The following is a 25,035-nucleotide window of genomic DNA, read 5'->3' on the forward strand; positions in this document are numbered from 1 at the left end:
CCGCCTGACTGGCTGATGTGCCAAAAATTTCCAAATGAACATAAACTATCAGATGAACCTGTCAGTGAAGAAAACTTAGCTCCATTAGTAATTGGTACAACCAGGATGCTACTGAATCCAGTGGTGAGCTATAGTGGACTCACGAGAGCCCACTGTTAATTTTTTTGAAAATTAACAATGCAATTGGGCTCGCATTTTCAAATGTGAGCCCATTGTTGAAATGATCATTTATATTACCAATCAAATCCTGAATTCAATTATTGAGTATCCAGAGCCGGGAACTAGGGTGGGGGCGAGAGGGACCCCAGCCCCCCCCCCCCCCCCCCCCCCCCTGCAGCATTTTAAGGGCACACTTGACCAGTTATGTATTTTAAAATTGCTTCGTTTTTGATTTAATTACATTCGGAACTCTGTTTAATGAACTTCTTTATAGCGAATTTATTTTTAAATTCCTCTTGGTAATTACGTTTAAAATAGTTTCTGTAGAACGGAGGAAATTTTCATATAACAAACGGATTATGAGAGACTTAACTTTGTACATACTGTTCCCACCTCTGACCTTTAGAATTTGTTAAAGGGATACCGTTGCGCAATGTCAGTGGTGCCCATAAAACCAATGCAGCTACCTGCCCCACATACTGAGAATTCGTGCTAGAATATGCTTTACATAGCCAGTTAGAAGATTAACACATAATCCTGAGATGGATAATAGCCTCTGGTCAACCTGTATTATGGTTCGCCTTTATTCCGGCAAGTGTCACAGAGGTGGTCCTTGAGGTTGTCACAGACATTCTCTCAGATATGCCAGACAAGCTGTATTTGCTACCTGGGAGTCTAAAACGCTGATGGAACTGATATTTGGGTGACACTCAAGTCAAGTGGACCCAATTTCGGCGAAGTCCGGATGGTCTGTGACAGCCAAATCCTCTGCTTGCACCTTCACGATGGTGCGACTGTTAGTAATCCTGGGTATAACCTCCATGCACAAGTACATGGTGGGTGACCACCCAGGTGTAAATCTAGTCTTACAGTGATGCATTTTCAATGGAAAAAACCACTGTACAACAAGCATAAAGTCCTCTGGCACAAGCTTCTCACATATTCTGAATACCACCTGGAATGTACACAAGTAAAAAGATGATGACTGTGCTAAATCTTAACATAAACCAGGGAGGCTATGGGTCACGTTATTTGGAAAATCTGTAACCAAAGGTGCCAAAAAAATCACCCAAGCCTAAATATATAGTCCAGTTCCATTTCATGTTCAGTTTTATTTAACTATGATGCACAGGAGACAATTCAGTTTTAGGAATGATGGGTAGAATGAATATAAGAAAATCTGCCTTTAAGTCAAAGAACAATCAATAACTTAAACAAGTTGACACCAAGCCTTGTAGAGGTGAGAGATTATGAAGATTTAAAGAGGGATTAGATAAATATTTGGAATAGGTAGATAAAATATAAAACTTGGGAATATTTTATTTTATTTATTTATTATTATTAATTTTTTATTTTTTTATTTTGATGGAAGATGAAACACAAGCTTTGCTTTCTTTCATTGTCTGGCAATTTAATACTAATAACAACACTAACCTGTCTCTTTCTCTGCAATATTTTCTACCTCATATTCTTTATTGGCATCAGTAATAAGTTGACAAACAAAAGCTGATTAAGTGCAGTTCTCAATTTCTTTGGATGTTTAGTAATCTCCTGATTTATGAATATTTGATTTAAGAACTTGCACCCCCATAAACAAGAATTTTTGACACTGTAAATTCAATTTACAAACTGAAAGCTTGATCCTGTGAAGCAATTCCACAAAATAATCTTGTTTAAAAAAATGAATGCAGCCAAAATTATTTTCAATATACATATTTAATATATACTTGTACATATACACTCGGTGATCACTGAATTATGACCACCTCATCTGTAATGGACTATGCTGCACAGCTTTGTATGCTAGTGCAGTGGTAATTTACAATATACACTGGTGTTTTTAAAATTGTAATTGTCGTCCGAATAACGTAAGTATATGGCAATATTTCTTACAGATTGCATCAGATAAGATTAACACACGTAGGTGATGACATAATATTGCATCGACAGTTACTTTCAGCTATATAAGCACGCTCTGCAAGAGTTTTTTTTTTTTTTTTTTTTGATTTGGTAGTTGTTGGCGCATCGGCTTCTGTGGCCATATTGCACCTCCCAAGGTTTTTGCAGTACTTTGATCCAAGCCCGAGGCGGGAATCGAACCCGCGACCTTTGGGTTGCCGGGCAGGTACTTTACCCCTGCAAGAGTTGCAGTCATGGCTCTGATGGGAGACAAACGATTCACCGTAGACATGGTGAAGAATACCATTGAGACTGTATGGTATCTACAGTGAAATTCTCTAACAGCCAAATGATATGGAGGTGCATTGCGTATCACGGAGTAGGTCACCTACAGTTTGTAAAAGGTTCCGTAAATGCCAGTGGATACCTGGCTATATTGGAAGGCAAATTGCTGCCAACCATTAGAGACCATTTCAACTTGCCAAGTAACTGCATCTTTCAGGACGACTCTGCTCCTTGTCATCGGGCAAAAAGTGTAAGTAGGCACTTCTGTAGTTACTTTAGCTTCATTTCTGCATTAGAGGTTCGACAGTAATGTGTTTACATATGTTACAGGTGAAAAAAATGGTTGGAAGAATGGTCCATTACAACTCTTAGCTGGCCAGGAAACAGCCCAGACCCGAATCCTATAGAGAACTTTTGGCATCAAGTGGAATCTGCAGTTGCCAGAAAGAAACCAAAGACCCTTTGTGAACTTCAGGAAGCCATAATTTGTGTTTGGAATCACAAACTTTCAGTTGATTATCTTCAGATATTAATCTTGTCAATGCCTCGACGGTGTGCTGCTGTCATCAGGGCGAGAGGCAGTTCAACTTAATATTAGTTTGCACCTGGTGAATTTTTCATTTTGTTTTCCATTTAAAATGATAAACTGAAGCAAATTGAGGGCTTCTGATAACATTTCAGCCATAATTATTGTGTTTACCAAAACTGTTGTATAAAGGTTGCAAATGCTCATTTTGGAATATTTTGAGAGCACCTGTCAAATATTACCTAGCTTTGCCTTAACTATTAATAAATATCTTTTGTTTATATTTCTATTTGTGATGCTAGTTATTAATGTAACATACCATTGCGAAAAAGGGTTAGAAATGTGAAATTCCTATGTGATGCACTTTCTTTGAACATCAGTGTATATATGGGAAAATCATCTCTGATTTATGAGTCACTTATGAGGAATGCTGGTGTTTGTAAATAAGGAAATTACTGTATTACAAAGATAAGAGTATACTCTGCAGATAGATTCCAATCTTTAATCTATATATATAAGATGGAGTTTGTCTCTTTATCTTTTTTTCAAACTCCTCCCATATTATTTGATTCATCTCCACCACAATTAGGGAATTAAGGTCACTAACAGTCACAGAAATTGTCACTGTTCTCACCAGACTGCTGATAGCAAAGAAAATTACTTAAATTTGTCCACTGGATATGTCAGAACACGATGCAATGGATCTTGCATGCATATTGCTACAATGGTTGATATTGGGATTAATAACTATGAATCATAGGTTAACTTTTTTTTTTGTTACCAATCTATTAATCTTGTATTAAACACAAGCTGACAATTTTTGGATTAATATAGGACTTTGCTGAAAAAAAAATGCCATGAATTAGGTCAGAATATATATGTATCTACAATCCTGCACAAGCACAATAGGGACTATATCCGAGAGCCTTGTCAATTAATTCAAGACTTGAGGAAATCTGCAAGACATTTGGTGGAAATTTTTATCAGCATGTCCCATCGTAGTAGGTAGAAGGAATTATTTCATTGAGATTGGATACATTTGAACATATGTGGTGTAAGAATCTTTGCCAATATCATCAAGGTGGTCTTAAGCATTCAGGGAAATTGCTAGTTATAGGGGACAAAAGTAATATAGACACATGTTTATTTTATGATATGAGTCAAAAATAAAACTGGTACACATCTCAACAGTTCTTCTTTGTGGATGTAAAAGTCAATATTGGCAACGCGCGGAGAATAATGACTCCAAACAAGAAATTAATGCTAGGGAAATAAGCTTAAATAACTTCAAGGATTAGGACAAATGGATATACAGTGCTACCCAAAAACAAGTGAAGATGAGTTTCTTGTCAAAAGCAGCCTGAGCATAACAAAAGTTTTCTAAAATACTAATACTAACCTCAGAACTTAACAATTATAAGTAAAACTAAAGAAGCCTATTTTCCACTTATTTTGGCATAATGAATAATGGCACTAAATGTAAGAAATTGTACTGCTGTCAGAAAGGGTTGGAGAGGAGAAGAAGAGATGAGCAGGAGTCTATAATCCTCTTTCATGCACTGTAAATCTGGTCTATAATAGGCTATAATCACAGGTTTACAATAAGTCAAGTAATAAACACAATTTCATAACAACAGTTATGCTTATTATTTGGCTTGCCATCTTAACTTTAGGATACACAAATATGGTGACTCATAAGTCCACTTTAAAATTTAGGAAAGTAAGACTGAAATTACATTTGGCATCGGATTAAATAAATAAATAAAAACTATAAAAATAAAAAAAAAACAACTCATTCCATTAAATATATTTACTTTAGAATTTTTTCTTCCTGTTTACTAGCTTCATTAAACCATTTTGAACAAATTTCCATACTTTCAACTGTATGGGCTCCATCCAAATAATAAGTAACAGCATTTTTTTGTATAGTCTGGAACCGACCAGGCCATATACAGTTCTGTAGTCCTAAATATAAAATAGACAAATATTAATATAAAATACTTCATTAAACAGTGATATGGTTTAGGTCCACATTATGTGTATTATTTTAATAGAATACATTGAACACTTTCTTTGTTCCAATTAGAAATTAAATTGGTACCAGACTAATTAAAATCGGCATGCCTTCCAAGTTCTCTTCTATTTGATATTATTTTTGTATTGATTTCATAAAAACTTTTAATATCAGACCAAACCCCAATGCACCCCTTTGAACTTAATCTCTAAGAAAGGGTATTTTGCTGACCGGGCTAGCCGGGTAGGTAAAGTGCCTGCCTGGCAACCCAAAGGTCGCAGGTTTGATTCCCGCCTCGGGCTTGGATCAAAGTACTGCAAAAACCTTGGGAGGTGCATTATGGCACAGAAGCCTATGCGCCAACAACTAACAAAAAAAAGAGGGGGGGGGGGTATTTTAAAATGTTCTAATTCTTTTTTTTTTTTCCAGTCTTGATACCACATTTATACGATGCAGATTCTGTCTAAGTTAATTTAATATATTTCTTCTTCAAACAATTTGTAGAGATGTCAAAACACAAATGATTGTACAAAAACTAACATCTAAAAAAATGGATTAGTACTCACTCAAGAAATTTTAAATTTAATTTTTAATGCTACAAAAATTAGTTAACAGTTTTTTGTGACCACCCCATTTATAAATGATATAAATATCATTTATGTCATATATTTCCATAAAACAAAATAATGTTCATAAACATGCAGTAATCCCTTTTGACTTAACAAACATGCAAAATTTCTTTTCTTGCTTCAATAAACACACCAAGTTTTTTTCTCCCTTAAATAAATAATGCAAAGTTTCTTTTTTCTCGTTTCAATAAACTGAAATTTCAGCATTATTTTAAAACGAAAAATGATTTTTCATTTTAAAATAATGCTGAAATTAAATTTGTAACTGGATAATTTTATCAATATCATTATTTTAAATGCCTCTTTTTTTATTCTAATGATCGAAGATTTCAACAACAACAACAAACAAAAAACTGTTCTTATCTCATTTCTTTCAAAACTCCAAATACGTTCATAGTTTTGTAGAAAAGCACATTTTTATTAGAAGTAGAAACTTCAAAATGATACTTTTCAGGCTTTTAAAATATGAATAAAGCTTCATTCAAACATCTCCTTTTCTCATACAATTCTTGCGTGCTTGCAATTTCTAACTTAAATCTCTTTTACATAAATAAATAATGAATAATACTTTAAACATTTAAGAGAAAATTCCCTTTTGAATTTCCCTAAAAATCTTGCTTAATGTAATCTGAATATTACACCTCTAGAGGTTAACATGCACAACACTATTTTCAATAATATGCTGCAAGGGTAAAATGTACTGTTTCTCTTAGTAGTAGGTTAAGCATTTGTATAATTGAACCTTTAAAAAAGCAATATAACAAATGTCATAACTTAAGAAGTGAATATAAATTCACTACTGAGCAGTAAAACAATAATATATATTACAACAGCAATTTTTTTGAAGTTTTCGATTGTGCTTTTTTTTTCTTTTTTTTTTTAATAATAAATGCTGCTGTTTGAAAAGCTTATTGTATTTTTTTTTTAAAAGTGTTCAGAACGGTTTTGGAGAAACAATAAGATTATTAGAAGTTCTTTTCGCAAGGCAATACCAATAGTTCATACTATTACACTTTGTTTTGAAAATGGAGCATGCCCCTTGCAATTAAAAGCAATTAATTGTTTTTTCTAATACAAAAAAGACAAGTTTATTTATTTTAAGTAGTGCATATCAAAGCCATCTGTTATGAAAGTGATGGAATATACAGGAAATTCATAGTAAATACAATGAGTACACTGAACATGGATAAAATCATTCTAATAAATAAATGGATGTTTTTCAGATTATATATTTTTTAATTTGTGCATTACATAAACAACAAAAAGAGAAGAATCAATTCATCTCTATAGCTTAATGACTGAATGAAGTTTTAGGCCTAAACAACACTACAAAGTTTTATCAAGCCAATTTAAAGAAATAATGCATTGCACACCAGTAATTTGAAATGATGAAAACAGACATTACAGTAGAAAACAGGCCTTGAGTGTCGGGCTGCATCTGTATATAATTTCTAGTAACAACTGACAAGCTGGTTTAAGTTAAACTTTATTAAAATAAATAAATAAATAGATATAAACATAAATAAAGTACTAAAACAGATATAAAATAAAAGTGTTAAAAGCATTAAAAAATATATATATAAATAAAAAGCAATAAAATAGAAGCTTTTGGGGTGAGGTGTCCCTTCATAAGCTGCTCTGTGTATGGTGTACTGAGTGTGTGTGTATATATATATATATAATTATTGATAAAAAAGTAAAGAAAGAAAGTTAAAACGACAATAACTGTAACTAATATGTAAATAATATTTATGAGTCAATGCAGTTGCAAGCAATCATGCAATACACCCATAATGTCTATAATATTAAGGATAATACAAAGAACCATTAGAATAAGCAAATCAATCCAATAATAATACCATCAGGGACCTAAGAAAACGCAAAAAAAATAAATAAATAAAAATAATTATTATCGCTTTTTACCGACAATCTAGATTACTTCAACTGGGGCCAACCACCCAGAATAAAGGCAAAAAACGACAAGAGGTTCTCTGTTTCTGTGATGATCAATATATGCTAAGTAATTTAAATCTAAACCAAATATAAACCAGTATAGGCCGAATGTAAATCGAATATAAATAAATCGAAAGATGATAATAAAAGTTAAGAAAATTCAGAAATATTAGAATCAAAGGTAAGAAATAAGTAAAATATAAATGTAAGCATATATTAATCATCGTTGACCCGACAGAGAACGTAATTTAATGATTAAAATAAGATTAAATATATAATACTACATATTGACCGTATCTAGGACATAATGTAATAGTCGTCAAAATAATGTGGTGCCCCCTATGTGATGGATACAGTAAAAATAATTAAATTAACGCATAGAGAAACATGCAGATAGTAAGAAGAAAAACTAAAGGAGTAGGAATAATAGAACCTGAACTCCACAAAGGCGAAAAATAGTGGTACAGATAAGAAATAGTTTCTCCTACGTCCTCGGATTGCCCTAATAATTTCGGAGAAATAAAAATAAAGAGTGTAGGACAGTTTAAAGACATTACAAGATATAAGTTGTGGCTCGGGTATGCCCGGGATTGCAAACCCGTTCCTATAGTAGGACCCTGAGCTGAATTTGCATGTTATCTCAGTGTGAACTTAAGTAAATTTAAATGAATTTAACTATATATTCAAAAAAAAAAAAAATGATACACTGTAATTTGCAAGCCGGTGGGTACAAGTTTTCTACACCGTAAGACACCAAGAATGCAAAGTGTATCCTATTTACATATATACATAGCACTAAATATAACAATTATATTGAAAATTATATTAAAACAATAGGTTCAGAAAACAAATTTTTGAAATTAATTATTTTGACGGCTATTACATTATGTCCTAGATACAGTCAATTGTAGTATGTATTATATATTTAATCTTATTTTAATCATTAAATTACGTTCTCTGTCGGGTCAACGATGATTAATATATGCTTACATTTATATTTTACTTATATTTCTTACCTTTGATTCTAATATTTCTAAATTTTCTTAACTTTTATTATCATCTTTTGATTTATTTATATTCGATTTACATTCGGCCTATACTGGTTTATATTTGGTTTAGATTTAAATTACTTAGCATATATTGATCATCACAGAAACAGAGAACCTCTTGTCGTTTTTTGCCTTCATTCTGGGTGGTTGGCCCCAGTTGAAGTCATCTAGATTGTCGGTAAAAAGCGATAATAATTTTTTTTTTTTTTTTTGCGTTTTCTTAGGTCCCTGATGGTATTATTATTCTAATGGTTCTTTGTATTATCCTTAATATTATATATATATATATATATATATATATATAAATAATGACAAAAGTTAAAATATAATAAAATAAATAAATAAATATTGAGCTTTCATTAGAGGCAGCAACATGCACATCCTCCATATGAAGCCAAGACATATCCAATATTTTAAAATAAAATAAAATAAAACATAAGCTAGTAGTATGGCAAAAACTGTAGAGCAAAAATTAACATAAAAATAACCCAAAATAAAACGAACGAATGGGGAAAGTAAAGGTAAGACATAAACAGTAGCCGAAAAACCCTATATAATTTAGCACTTTAAATCCAATTAATAAAACTGATATAAAATTTATTTATTTTATTATATTTTAACTCTTGTCATTATTTAAATATAATTTAATGGTAGTAATGGGCTGATATGCTAATTAAGCAGCGCCTGTGCCGCCATCTATTTTCTATTTTCTTTTTTGGGTTATTTTTATGTTAATTTTCGCTCTACAGTTTTTGCCATACTACTGGCTTATGTTTTATTTTATTTTATTTTAAAATATTGGTTTCTTTTTTCTTTTATATAAGCTGGTTCAGCTTGCATTATGTCAGTGATGTGGCTCGGCTTTAGAGTGCTGTCTGTTCTATAATTTATTTTTCGCTGCATAAGGACCACCGCCGTGCAAATCCTCTGCGTTGGTGGATCGATCGAGGGAGGAATGGGTGGTTTGGTTCTTCGATCTTTTCGCCTTTGCGACGATTTGTATAGCGATTGAAATGCAGCGATTCCATGACCATTATTGGCCTTGTGGTCCTCAGTTGATATGGGGCATAACAGTCAGTCTATTATTTTGATTTTATTTTGATTTTGTTATCTTTTAGTAGTTCCATTAACCCTTTTTGGTGATATTTCACGTCTTTCGGAACTGGTATCTTTCTGGGGGGGTGGGGGGTACAGCTAAATTATTATGTAATTGGCATTATTTTAAATTTTATATCGGTTTTATTAATTGGATTTAAAGTGCTAAATTATATAGGGTTTTTCGGCTACTGTTTATGTCTTACCTTTACTTTCCCTTTCCCGTTCATTCGTTTTATTTTGGGTTATTTTTATGTTAATTTTCGCTCTACAGTTTTTGCCATACTACTGGCTTATGTTTTATTTTATTTTATTTTAAAATATTGGAGATATATATATATATGTGTGTGTGTGTGTGTGTGTGTGTGTGCGCGCGCGCGCGCGTGTAGGGTAAAACATCAGAAGACGACTGGGCATGATTGCAAATAGCTGCTCCGGTGCCAGTAACGCAGTGTTACGCATGTGTAAGAAACGCCAATGCTCATCGCACTGTAACATGGCAGACTCCATAATGGGGTGCATATGCACTCCCCTATTACGATTCATAGTACTATTACAGCTGATTATGTGGAGTGTCTCAAGCCACGAGTGCTGGTGGTAATCATGCGAACAGTCGGTTTCAATGTCACGTCAGGGATCAAGTTTATGCTGCTCGCCGAATAATGTTCAGCAAAAGCAGAACGTTCAAAGTTAGCAGTGCAGAGAGCCACATCATGCTCTGAAACATGATCTTTTAACCTCCTGGCAGTCTCACCAACACAACATATCCTACAATCCAGACACGTAATACGGTAAATGGAACCACTCTGTAAAAGAGGAGGAATAGGTGTTTTCACTCTGGAGATAACGGAATGCATTTTCCTACCAGGGAATTGCACACTCTATATATGGTAAGAGTGCAAAATTCTAGTAAGATTCCGATGTACCCGGATAATAAATGATCTAAGCAGTAGAAATAAACTCATTATCATGGGGAAGATTTGATCAGATGACAAAATCGCGAGCTTGCAACTCACACCTATCCAGAACACCAGGGGAATAACCACAATTAGAAAGCTCTGTTCTTACTTTAGAAATCTCCAATTGCCTATCATTAATGGAAGTGGAATGCATCCAGGAGTGGGTAAATAAGGTACAAGCAGTGCTACGCAGTACTATGTCCAGGAGTGCGTGAAGATCCATAATTATAAATTGGCCTACACACACACACACACACACACACACACACACACACACACACACACACACACACACACACACAGGTTTCCTGAAGATGAAGATTGCAAGGTGTGTACCCACACGTTGGACTAAGACATCTAAAAAAGAAGAGTATTTTTTGTTTCCAGTTCAATAGTAAATTGAATGATGGGTGAAAGGGAATTGAGATATTGAAGGAGTTGAGTTTCTGATCCCTAAGGGACAACGGCAAAGACATCAACAACATACCAACACTAAAGAGAGAAGGGAATAGGTAGGTTCAAAAATATACAACTCTCAACTGACAGGGGCACCCATAGCTGAGCCTTAAATCTGACGAAACAAAGAGTCGTTGAACATGATCATTCTACCAGTCAACCACAAATTGAGAGCAGTACAAATGTCATCAGTAGAGAGCGAAGTCCTGTCCTTCAAGGTAGCATCCCCATCCAAAAGTCGCCTCGCACAAGCAACTGCCTGCTACAGAGGGACAGAAGTGAACAGGGATACCACATCAAAGGAAACTGTGACCTTGCCCTCGGAAATGATAAAATCCTAAATAATATGTAAAAAATGCGCACTGCTGGATACAGTATGATCAGTTCTCCCAACAAGGGGTGCTAACAACCTGGTGATGTATTTGGAAAGTTCATACATAGGTGTATTATAACAGGAAACAACAGGCCACAAGGCAATATCAGGTTTATGGATCTTCAGGAGTCCATAAAATTGCAGGAGCTGTCACCCTGTTGCATGGAGTTTCCAATGAATGTTTTTTAAAATCTTGTTTGAAAGAAACCAGGCATGTACAAGCTTATTGACTTTGGATTCCAACTTCTCCAATACCTTGATGGGAGAATCCTGTATGGGTTCACAGACTTTGCTGTCCTGCAAGAGAGAGGGCCTTGTGTATATAATCAGATTTGTCCAGAACAATGGTGCGCTGGCCCTTATCAGCAGGTAAAAGAAAAGCTATCATCATTGCATAACAGGTAAGGCTTCCTGTTGACAGTGTCTGAGATTGATAACAGCAGGTCGAACATGTTGTATGATAGAAGCAGTTCTAAAGCGAATTTCATTTACAGTCTCTTCGGGTAATCGATTAAGCAATGCTTCCACTCCCATAGACAGTTGAGTAATAGGAGGTTTCCAAGGAAGGATAGCAAATTTCATGCCATAAGTTAGGAGCTCGGTCTGTTCCACTGATAATTGCTTGTTGCTCAAATTCAAAATAAATCATGAATTATCCGTCAAACACAACCGATGAGTATTCCTAAAAGCATATTATTCATGCAGTAAAGCATTCAATTTATTTTGCGGTGCATGCGATAAACCTCCATCTCACGTATGGCTTGAGAACACAAAACATGAACATTATCTGATAATATTGGTCAAAGTAACTCTTGCACATACCTCAAGAGTTCTTATCTGTTACCCCAACTGGACGTATTGTCTAGATGTTCTGGGGGCACAAACGTTTCACGTGGGCGGGTAGCTAATGCCAGGGAAGAGAGCCTAAAAAACTTCAAGGGTTGTGTTAGGGTTGTTAAATATACAAGAACAGTAAATCTTAATTGTTTATACAGTAACGTTAGAAGTGTCGTCAATAAAATGAGCGAATTCGAACTGCTGGTTAAAACAAGTAACGCGGACATAATAGGGCTTACAGAGACGTGGTGCCACCCGGAAATTGGGGATGATGAGTTTCAGTACGGCTTGTATAATGTATTTAGGAAGGATAGGTTAGATAGAAGGGGTGGTGGGGTAATGCTTCTTATCAGAAGCAGCCTGAGTGCGACGATAGCTTTCCCGGATTCAGACGTTTCACATGCTAGTATAGAGTCTGTATGGTGTGAGATAGTTGGAAACAAAGGTATAATGCGAGTAGGAGTAATCTACAGACCAGGTGATTGTGAAGATTATGACAAAAGCCTCTACATGCAAATGGAATGGGCAAGTAAGCGTCAATGCCTTATTATGGGTGATTTCAATCTGCCTCTAATTGATTGGAGTAAATGGGAAGGAAACTCGACATGGGGAACAAAATTTTTAAATCAACTAGATGACTGTTATTTGTATCAACATGTCAGGGAAAATACTAGAGAAAAGAATATCCTAGACCTCATCATCACACATGAATCAGATGACATAACAGGGCTGACAGTAGAGGAACCAGTAGCAGGAAGTGATCACGGAGTTCTACGGTGGATGATGACGAGAGAGGTAGCAGAAGTAAAAGGCAAAGGAATGGGTTTTAATTTCAGAAAAGGAAATTACGATGCCTTAAGGTACTACATGGCCTCTATTAACTGGGTAGATATCGCGCAGAGAATGAATACGATTGAACTGTGGTACGCTTTTAAAACATTAATCACAGATGCCTTGAATGCGTATATACCATTAAAAAAATACTCCACAAGGAGGGTTCCAAGTTGGATGACTAGTGAAGTTGCCGCATTACTTGAGCAGAAAAAGGTGGCATGGAAAGGTTACAGAACAATAAAAAGTACTGAAGCCTATAACAGCTACAAGGTGATGTGTAATAGAGCCACAGAAAAGGTTCGACAGGCAAAGGCAGTTTATGAGAAATCACTAGCAAACAGAGCAAAGAGGGGGGATAAAGAATTCTTCACATATATAAATGCCAAGAAGAGCAGGACAAACCAGATCGGACCTTTATGTAAGGGAAAGGGGATAGTAATAAATACACCAGCTGCCGTTGCAGATGAACTCAACAGTTATTTTGCATCGATATTTACAAATGAAAAGCCTTTTGTGGCAAAGGGAAATTGTGGGAGCGAAGTTAAAAAATATGTAATTAATGATATTGAAATTTCGCAAGATTATTTAATGAAAAAACTTTCGAGCCTACAGACCAGTAAGGCTCCTGGAGTTGATGGAATATACCCTATAATCTTAAGAGAGGCGGCAAGCGAGTGCATTGAACCATTGAGGCTAATTATGCGAGCATCATTAGACTCTGGGGAGATTCCCTTGGATTGGAAAAGTGCAAATGTATCTCCCATACATAAGGGTGGCTCTAAAAGTGAAGTTGGAAATTATCGACCTGTCAGTCTGACTTCAGTAGTAGGGAAAATCATGGAGGCAATGATCAAGGGTGGAATTCAGGATCATTTGGATCGAATTGAAATTCTCAAGGATACTCAGCATGGTTTCGTAAAGGGAAAATCATGTTTAACAAATCTGGTTCGCTATTTCGAAAGGGTCACTCACGAGCTGGATTTAGGGAATAATTTCGACATTGTTTATTTAGATTTCAGCAAAGCTTTTGACTCAGTCCCACATGAGCGGTTGCTTTATAAGCTGGAACAGGTTGGAATCACTGGGAAAATCCTTAGATGGATAGAAGGATGGCTTCAGGGCAGGAGGCAGAGGGTTGTGATAAATGGCTATTCCTCAGATTGGGTTGATGTAAGAAGTGGGGTTCCCCAAGGATCAGTATTAGGACCACTGTTGTTTTTAATTTTCATAAACGACATTGATGAAGGGATAGAGGGCGTGATGTCTAAATTTGCAGATGATGTTAAAATTGGGAGAGTAGTTAATGATCACTGTCAAGCTGAGCTTCTTCAGAGAGACCTAGATAGACTTCAGGAATGGTCAGAAAAATGGCAGCTGTGCTTTAATCCAACAAAGTGTAAGGTATTACACCTGGGAAACAGTAATCCCAAAAAAACGTATTCACTTGGTGGAGTTCAACTAAAGCCAGTACTGGAGGAAAGGGACTTGGGTGTTACGATACGGTCAGACATGAAATTCTCTGAGCATTGTAAACAGGTTGCAAGGAAGGCCCATGGTGTCCTATCAATGATCTATCGAACTTTTGCAAGTAGAGATAGGGACGTGATAATCCCATTATATAAGGCTTATGTTAGACCACACTTGGAATACTGTGTTCAAGTATGGAGACCGCACCTGAAGAAAGACATCGAGCTTCTTGAAAGGGTGCAAAGAAGGGTAACTCGCCTGGTGAGATCGGCAAAAGGGCGTCCTTATGAAGAAAGACTTCGAATATGTGGGTTGCAGAGTTTGGAAACTAGACACCTTAGAGGAGATTTGATTGAGGTGTTTAAGGCTCTGAGAGGCATCAGTAAAATGAATGAGGACAAAATTTTCAAGATTATAAATGATGCTAGAACTAGGGGACATAAATTCAAGTTACGGGGGGAAATGTTTAGATTGGATTGCAGGAAGTTCTATTTTAGCCAGCGAGTTATAAATTACTGGAATAAGTTGCCTTCATGGGTGGTAGAGGCCGAGAGTTTGGGGAAATTCAAAGGTCATCTGGATAGTACTTTCGGGTAAGGGAAGCACATAGGATGATAGGTTTAATTTCCTTTTTATTTATTTTTTATTTTATTAATTATTATTATTTAGTTATTTATTTTTATTTTTTTGTTTTTATCATTGTTTTGTTCGGATTTATTTTTTTTTATTTATTTTTTATTTTTTTTTTTTGGCTGGTGCAGCATAAGCCATAGGCTTTCTTGCACCATGCGGCCGTTACTAATACTAATAATAGAAAAAGTGGAGGGAGAAACCAAACTGCTTAACTCCTGCATGAGCCTGGCTTTATTAATGCTAACTCTCTTTAATACTTGATACACATTGCCAATCCAAATTCTTAAAGTTTTTAAACCAAACAAAAAAAAAAAAAAAAAACCCAAAATTAAATGCTCTATTGTTACTAAACATTATTGGGTCGAGCAGCATAAACTTGATCCCCAATGTGACATTGAAATCATCGACTATTCATGTGATTACCGCCAGTGCTCACAGCTTGAGGCACTCCACATAGTCACCTGTAATAGTACTATGAATCATAATAGGGGAGTGCATATGCACCCCCATTGTGGAGTCTGCCACATTACAGTATGGGCACTGGCATTCCTGAGCACTGGCATTCCTTACACATGCGTAATACTGCGTTACTGGCAGCACTGCAGTAGTGATGTGTGATCATGCCCAGTTGTCTTCTGTTGTTTTACCCTACACACATATATATATATATACTCAGTACACGGAGCAGCTGATGAAGGGACACCTCGCCCTAAAAGCTTCTAATGCTTTATATATATATATATATATATATATATATTGTGTTCTTAATGAAGGTTATGATAATGATATCTAGTCAATTTTACAATGTTAGGAGTTTTTCAGTTATGCAACATTAATGCTATTGTACAAAGGGCAATTAGACATATGTGCATGAAATTATATTGATCAATTTTATTTAATTAAATACTGTTAATCTGTACGCAATTTGGTGTATATGGATCAGGTTACCAAGCTAGCAAATGTAAACTAGTCCTTGAGGTTGTCACAGACATTCTCTCAGATATGCCAGACAAGCTGTTCTTGCTACCTGGGAGTCTAAAACGCTGATGGAACTGATATTCGGGTGACACTCAAGTCAAAGTGGACCCAATTTCGGCAAAGTCCGGACGGTCTATGACAGCCAAATCCTCTGCTTGCACCTTCACGATGGTGGGACTGTTAGTAATCCTGGGTATAACCTTCATGCTCAAGTACATGGTGGGTGACCACCCAGGTGTGAACCAACGTAAGCAGGGGTCGAGGTGTGGCGCCCACACCACATGGAGGAACGCCGCCCCTCTATGTTACCAGGCAGTACTAGGTGGTAGATGACTCTCATCAACCGGTGAAATACCACCACTTTGCTTATTGGAGGCTTGAAGTGGTGGAACCCATGTTTAGTCTCTAGAGCTAAGTTCCGGCCAACCCTTCCCTATCTCTTCCATCATGCAGTATGATTGATGATTTTTGAGGTTATGATGAATGTCGTGGCGAGATCCAATATTCCTTACATTTCGAGGGTACAGCTCTAAAACGGTGTTCGCAGGCCGGCCGCTAGTTAGTACACCGGACTGAACCTATTGGTAACTCTCTAGGAAGCTTCCGGATCAGCTAGTGTATAATCTTGCTACCTCTACTCTGCCAGATAGTGACTGGAGGGAGTCCGAGTAGTGTGTATGCGGGGAGCATTGTCGAGGCCACGTTATGTCAAGGATCTGGGTATATTCTTACCACATGTACGCCATATCCAAAAATTTCATTACTTCATACAGCATGTCCCACCCACTTTTTCTTACTATTGAATACACCATGAATTGTCAAAATAATAGAGCAAGCTTATCTGCGAAAAGATCTAAACCTCCCAAGGACTTCCTAATTCATTTCACAAATATACGTGGTCTCAATTCTAATCTCAACGATGTCCATTTCCACTTGCAGTCTTCCAAACCCCATGTACTTTTTCTGACTGAATCTCAGTTATCAGTTGATTCAACTACTGCTCATCTCAGATGTCCAAATTATTTGCTGTATGATTCCTTTCGACTCAAATGTGGTACTTGTGCATATGTCCATTCTGATGTTCCCTGTCAGAGACTTGGCAATTAGGAATCTCCTCTCTTTGATCTTCTCTGGCTTAAAATCTCTCTATCTCATTGTGTAAAATTCATCTGTTGTCTCTACCGTTCTCCCAACTCCACTAATCACTTGGAGCTCTTTGACTTCCTCTCTTTGCAACTTGACTTTCTCCAGTCCAACTTTCCTAACAGTGGGGTAATTTTCCTTGATGATTTTAACGTTCACAACTCCAGCTGGCTTCCGTTTTCTAGTCACACCGACCCAGCAGGTCGAGATGCTGAGGCTTTTGCAATTACTAATGACCTAGCACAGATTGTTCATTTACCTACAAGAATACCAGATAATCCTAATCGTACAGCCAATACACTTGATCTTTTTCTCACAAACAACCCTTCTAAGTACAAGGCTGAAGTGAGAGGTCCTTTAGGCACTTCAGATCACAACTTGGTGATTGTCTCTTCTCCAATGGAACCTTTATCTCATGGGTATTCCCAACCTCGTATTGTTTGGCATTACAAGAATGCAAAATGGGATGACCAGGAGTGGGTAAATAAGGTACGAGCAGTGCTACGCAGTACTATGTCCAGGAGTGCGTGAAGATCCATAATTATAAATTGGAGACTTCTTTTCTTCTTTTCCTTGGTCTGATTACTGTTTCAAAACTTCTGATGTCAACGTTTGCTCAGATCGTGTCAGTGAAATTATTCTTGCAGGAATGGAATCCTTTATCCCACACTCCACTTTAAAATCTCGTCCTTTATCTAAACCTTGGTTTTCCAATAAATGTGCTAAGGCTGTCCAAGAGAAGAACGTTGCATATCGTAATTGGCTTGTTTCTAATTCTTCGGTTTCATTTTCTGCCTACACCAAAGCTCGCAACAATTGTAAAGCAGTTATTAATCAGTCCAAACTAGAGTTTGAACAGGCTAAGAGTAGAAAACTTGCTTCTTGCCCTAATGGTAGCCGAGCATTCTGGTCTCTTGCCAAAGCTATTGGCCGCAACTTTTGCCCATCTCTGCTCCCACCTCTGTCCAAACCAGATGGTTCTGTTGTCACTTCAGCCAAGGATAAAGCTGACCTGCTAGCATCCCATTTTTCTTCGAGCTCATGTATTAATGATCTTGGTAAAACATCTCCCACCATTCCTAACACGCTCCATTCAATGCCTCCTGTGGTCTTCCGTCAAAAGGATATCAGAAGGATTTTGATGAATCTTGATGCTAAGAAAGCTCCAGGTCCTGATGGTATTTCTCCACTTGTTCTCAAAACCTGTGCTCCTGAACTTACTCCTATTCTTTGCCGCCTTTTTTCACTTTCTTATTCCAAAGGTGTTTTTCCTTCTGCTTGGAAATTTGCTCATATCCAGCCAGTTCCTAAAAAGGGTGACAAATCCCTCCCATCCAATTATCGTCCCATTGCAATTACTTCTACTCTTTCTAAAGTAATGGAGAAATCAATTAACCGTTAACTCTTAAACTACCTAGAAACCTTCCGTCTGATCAACGATCGCCAGTATGGATTCCGTCAGTGTCGATCCACTGGTGATATTCTGGCTTATGTTACCCATTTATGGACTAATTCAATGGAAAGGTTCGGTGAAACACAAGTAGTTGCTCTTGACATCTCAAAGGCTTTTGATCGTGTTTGGCATAAAGGTCTTCTAAACAAGCTTCCATCTTATGGTTTGCCCACTGTTTTTAGTAATTGGTTATCCAGTTTTCTCTCTGATCGCTCACTGAGGGTGATGGTAGATGGCTCTCTGTCTTCTAACTTCTCCACTAATGCCGGTGTCCCCCAAGGTTCAGTTCTTTCCCCCACTCTTTTCCTCTTGTATATCAATGACCTTCTTCCATTGACTGGAAATCCTATCCATAGTTTTGCCGATGATAGCACATTGCATTCAACTTTCCATTTTGAGAAACCTTGTCCAGCTCAATCAGCTTCAAGTTCTCGAAAATCTGCTGCCAATTCCTTAAATGCCGATCTTCAGGTAATTCTCCAGTGGGGCAAAGACAACTTAGTTGATTTCAACCCTTCTAAAACTCAATCTTGTCTTATATCTCGCAAAAAGGATTCTTCTGCTCCTATGCTTATCTTTAGTGACACACCGATTTCTAGGCAAAATGATATATCTCTTTTGGGGATTACCCTGACTTCTAATCTCTCTTGGCACAAGCACATTACAAATATTGCTTCCTCTGCATCTAAAAAACTTGGTTTTCTCTTTTGCTCTCGGCGTTACTTTTCTCCCTTTTTCTGCTCAAAGCCCCCGATGAAGTAGCAGACTGATGGCCAAGTGAGGGAATGTTATTGCAATTTACTTTGTTCATTTGCATTTTTTGTTTATTTGCATTTATATTTATTTTTATTGTTATTTTCATCATTTAGCATCATATTATTTTTAATACCATTACATTCATATAACGTTTATAGGCCTCCCAGGCTTGGAGGGAGGCCTATAAACATTTGCTAGCTTGGTAACCTAATCCATATACACGAAATTGCCTACAGATTAATAACATTTAATTAAATAAAATCGATCAATACATATATATACAGGGTGTTTCAATTAAACGTTTCAGAACTTCTAAGAGGGGTAGGGTACATCCTGACAACTCGAAATCATATAGCAATGTGGGGTCGGAAATGCTTTCCTGAAGCGGTGTTGTACACAGAAGCACCATAAAGAAAAGAGACCGTAAGTGAGAAATCGTTTTAATAATACATGAAAAGAAGCAAAAGGTACATGGATTAAAGTAAGTGTTTGAAGTTTCTTCCACGGGCTACAATGCACGCCTCACATCTCCGACGCATGGACATCCGAACATTCTGGAATACTCCAGGCGAATTTCGAATTTCTTCGGCAGCTACTGCGATTCTTGCAACCAGCTCCTCAGCATTGTCAACAGGGGTGTCATAAACTAGCGATTTCGTATGACCCCAGAAATAAAAATCAAGACATGATAGGTCGGGTGACCGAGCAGGCCAACGCACGGGACCACCACGTCCGATCCACTGTTGACCAAATGTGACATCCAGGTAGTTACTAACATCTCCGCTATAATGGGCAGGGGCTCCATCGTGTTGGAACCACATTGTCTGTTGCATCGATGCAGAAATCTGTTCATCTCTCAAAAGTTGTGGCAATACTTGCTGCAGAAAATCAAGTAGATAGGTCCGGTTAGACGACACGGTAACAGGTAAGGTCCGATGAGGTGATCTCCCATAATACCGGCCCATACATTGACCGAAAATCGAATCTGTGCTGCACGACGACTTCTGTGTACAATACCGCTTCAGGAAAGCATTTCCGACCCCACATTGCTATATGATTTCGAGTTGTCAGGATGTACCCTACCCCTCTTAGAAGTTCTGAAACGTTTAACTGAAACACCCTGTATATATATATATATATATATTTTTTTTTTTTAATGCTTGTATTTTAATGCTTTTAACACCTTTATTTTATATCTGTTTCAGTATTTTATTTATGTATATATCTATTTATTTTAATAAAGTTTAACTTACACCAGTTTGTCGGTTGTTATTAGAAATTACATAGGGACAGACATTATAGGTTGTATACAGTGCTACAAAAGCCATTTAAGCTATTGCATGAAATGTTCCACACCAATCAAAGTATTTTTTCTAAATCAATCATAAGCATGTTTGCTCTTAGCTTATTATACACAACAGGTGTGTATAATAAGCTAAGAAAATGGAGGATCACAAGTCTCTCAATGTTTTTTACTTTTAATTACATAAATTTTTTAACTGTATACTTTCTATATCTATGTAAATGAATATAATTATATTCATTTACATAGTGTTTGTAAATGAATATAATTGTGATTAGTGACACAATAAAAACAATCGTATTTCATTTTTAAAACAAATTCATATTTCACTAAAAGCAAGCACATAAATATATTATTATTAAACCTCTTTACTATTCCAGAGAATCATCTTATAACAGTCTAATTGAATAAGATGACAAACACAGGTAGGGTAACAATTAAATTATGAAAAGAAGGAATTACCATGAAAATAATATATTATATAATGGCAATTTTAGATATTTTGTTAGATATTATAAAAAAGTTTAAATTCAGCACAAGTACTCAATAGTAATTAGCTAAATACTTTAAAACAAGTAGGTAAATCTAGTAGTTTTAAGGAGTTTGGTTGACAAGAAGAATGATGCAACATTACTAAGTTTGTAAATAAGGATAAGTTTAGAATGAGTTCATAAAAGTAAAGTTCAACATGTCTTCACAGTGCGCAGTACAGCATATACCATTTGGCAATGTGTGTGTGTGTGTGTGTGTGTGTGTGTGTGTGTGTGTGTGTGTGTGTGTGTGTGTGTGTGTGTGTGTGTGTGTGTGTGTGTCAGGGGAGGAGGTTCATAACTGGGAGAGAATCAGAGTAATTAAAAAGCACTGCTACTGAAAGATAAACCAGAATGAGATTTAAAAAATTGGATAAAAACCTATATTTCTGATAATATGTACACAGTGCAGCAATTGAAAAATGAGACTGATGCTAGCAGAAAATAATGATCCCAAGTATAAGTAAATTAATCTTAGTTTATTCAAAGTAAATTCCTCCCGCATCCACCGATCACAAAGCAACTGGTGGAAGGCCATGGCTGGTATACTGTTCAATGTTCTTGTTGCAGCTCTTTGAATGGCAATGTCATCAAAATAATAGATTTTTTAGGGCTTTGGTAACAAAAAGAAGTTGCACGGGTCTAAGTCTGGTGAATATGGTGAATGTGACTGTATGCAGACTTTTTTGCTAGCCAAAAACTCCAGCACAATGAGAGTCTTGTAGCTTAGTGCACTGTTGTACAAGAGGAACTAACTGCCTTCTTCTTCTCCATACTGAGGCCACACACAATGGATTCAAAACAACTAGATAGTAGGCAGCAGTAACCCTTTGGCCACTGGGCACGAACTCTTTGTGCACAATTCTCTTGCTATCGTAGACAATGATGAGCATGGTTTTGATTTCTGACCTTTCTTGATGAACTTTTTTTGGCTTTGGGAGAGTTTGCTGACTTCCACTCCACACACTGCCATTTCATTGCAGGGTCGTACTGAAAATACATCTTGTCACCCATAACAGTAGTCTTTTCTTGATTATCTTAGAGGACTGAAAGAATATCAGATTCTTGTCCAAAGTGCCAAGATCTATGTCAATTAACTTTGATGATCAATGATCTATTAAGATTAACTGCAATACACTGTTTTGTTTCTTTACGAATGGCATTTGTACCAATTTTTCACAGTTAATTATAAGCCGAATGAAATTGCTCCACAAGCTGTTGTACAAATAAAAGATGTCCCAAAAGTTGTGCAGCACAGATAATAAATTGTTTCAAGGTGTCATTTTTCCTTGTTGTATGCTTATTCCCCACAGGAACAGGATAAAAAGAAAACTAGCATTGGAGGAAACAATCGCCATAATATCTATGTTTGGAGAAGCTGTGAAATTCACTAATCTGCTGCAAAGAAATTAATCAGCTACATCCAAAAAGGTCTTAATGGTTGTATCAACAGACAATCTATGATACTGAGCCAACAAACAACCAATGAATTAGTGCACATTCAACATGATCCAGGAGTAATAGTGGGTGGAGAAATGAGACAGGCAGTAAACTGGACATTTTTGACAACATTTATGTTTGGAAAGGGTCAGCAATCTCATAGATCTGTTACAAAGAAATTTAATCAGCTACATCCAAAGATGCTCAACAGTCACACCACTTTCATGAGATTAGCTGAATATTTCAAGGGAAATGGAATTGTCCATGACAGCACTGTAGCAGTAAAGCAAGCACTACTAATGAAGATAATGCAATAGCTGTGTTTGGAAAATTGTAACGAGTTTAAAAAAAAAGTCCATAAGGAAGCTGTAACAGTGATGTGGAACAGTCACAGCAATATTCATTGCATTTTATGAAGAAACAAATTCTCTTCATGAAAGATTTACCACATATAAGAGACTTCGTAGTGATGACACACACACACACCATAGGACACAATTCAGAGAATGGTTTATGCAAGATCAACATCATTCAATACCGTTTAGTGATCAGGCATTGTGTAATCTTAATTTTCAAATCAATAGACTTAAATTGACGTGGCAGGCCAAAAAGTTGGCTGAGGCAGTTCAACATGATCCACAAGTAATAGCATAGGGAGGTAGGGAACAGGAAGCAAGTGGAAGTTTTGACAATAACATCACAGGTAAAGCATGAAAATAAGTGTGATACAACAGTTCACACAAGATAAGCCAAAATAGTGAGAGATTTGGGTCACTTCCACACCTTCTGCAGAGATCCTAGGATTAATATTTCAAGCTAAAAACCCAAATTCTCTCTCTCTCTCTCTCTCTCTCTCTCTCTCTCTCTCTCTCTCTCTCTCTCTCTCTCTCTCTCTCTCTCCCCCCCCTCTCCCTCCCTCCCTCCCTAGAAAATCATTTAGTGGCAAAGATGTATTGAGAAAGAATTTGTTCCCCCTTTCTCAGAAGGATTCACCTGGTCACTATTTCAGCAGTAATTCAAGATTAACAAATGCTTCGGAACCTGCAGCGTATAAACAAAATGAATGAATATCCATCAGGTTTATCAATATGAATATCCATAAGGTATATCAGGTTTAATGTCCACATTTACGATTCCTCAAAAACTAGCGATGACACACACACACCATTGAAAGGCTAAAGGTTGTATCAATAGACATAAGGGAAAAGGGAAGCATTCAGTTAACTTAAAGTTGACATAGAACAATATCACCATACTTGTTATTGTAGTAGGATTTTAGATGCATCAGATTCAGACTTGATAGGTGGAACAGGACCAGGGTATGTATGTCTGCCAGGAGCAAAAGTTGATAACGTTTTAGAGTAGATATCATCTTTTAAGGGCACAAAAGGGGATGTTGTATATGCTGGAACCAATGACATTAAGAGTAAGAGATCTGCAGATTTACTCAACAAGTACAGGTCAATATTGAAAAGAAGTCTTGAGTTAGGGTTGAATGTGAAAGTGTTTGCAATTCTGCCCAGACACGACAGGAGGGAGTATATGATGAGAGCCTTGTCAATCAGTTCAGCCCTGGAGAGATTGTGCAAAGCTCATGGGGTAGAATTTTTTTCAGCCTAGTCTGTGCTTGTTGACAGGAGAGACTGCTTCTACAGGGATGCAATATACTTAAATAGAAAGGGTGCAAGAATATTTGCTGATGCTATAGAGGCAGTGTTAGGTGGGTCAGAAAACTGCTAGTTTGGGGGGGGATTCAAAGACTAACAGATTAATGTTAGCCACACACACACAGAAGTGAAAGTGATTTTCACAGTGCTTCTATTAGAATGAGCAGCAGCCTGGAAAGCAACGTACTGGAGATTTCCAGGACTGCTGGGAGTCAGTGGAATAAGTAAATACATGGGCTGTGTTAGGATAACTAAGAGTAGGAACAGGTGCATGTATATTTATTATTATTATTAGCCATATGGAACAAGGAAGCCTGAGGCTTATGCTGCACCAGCCAAAAAAAATTCAAGCTGCCCTGAGAGAGAGAGAGAGAGAGAGACAGAAGCAGAAAGGAATCACCAAGAAAGAGAAGAATGATGATTATCCAGCTCAGGACCCTGGGTGTGCCAAGCCCATACTCACCAGATGCAAGCCTGCATGTACACCAATGCTAGGAGTATAGTTAATAAATTTGATGAGCTTGATAGTCAAGACATCAAAGGCAGATACTGTTGGGATATCAGAGATGTGGTGTCACACAGATATAAGCAGTGCAG

The 25,035-nt window shown here is 36.7% G+C and overlaps 1 protein-coding gene across 1 annotated transcript in view; it reads right to left on the bottom strand.

The window, feature by feature from the left end:
* LOC150087203 (folylpolyglutamate synthase, mitochondrial-like) overlaps positions 1-25,035 on the bottom strand; it is a 153,625-nt gene that overhangs the window by 10,167 nt on the left and 118,423 nt on the right. Inside the window, exon 10 of the mRNA XM_090371874.1 lies at positions 4,684-4,834. Coding sequence (XP_090228000.1) covers positions 4,684-4,834 — 151 coding nt within the window. The remainder of the gene's footprint in view (positions 1-4,683; positions 4,835-25,035) is intronic.

The sequence above is a fragment of the Mastigoproctus giganteus genome, chromosome 4 (genome assembly GCF_048544385.1).
Source record: "Mastigoproctus giganteus isolate SK-2022 chromosome 4, ASM4854438v1, whole genome shotgun sequence".
Lineage (NCBI taxonomy): Eukaryota > Metazoa > Arthropoda > Arachnida > Uropygi > Thelyphonidae > Mastigoproctus > Mastigoproctus giganteus.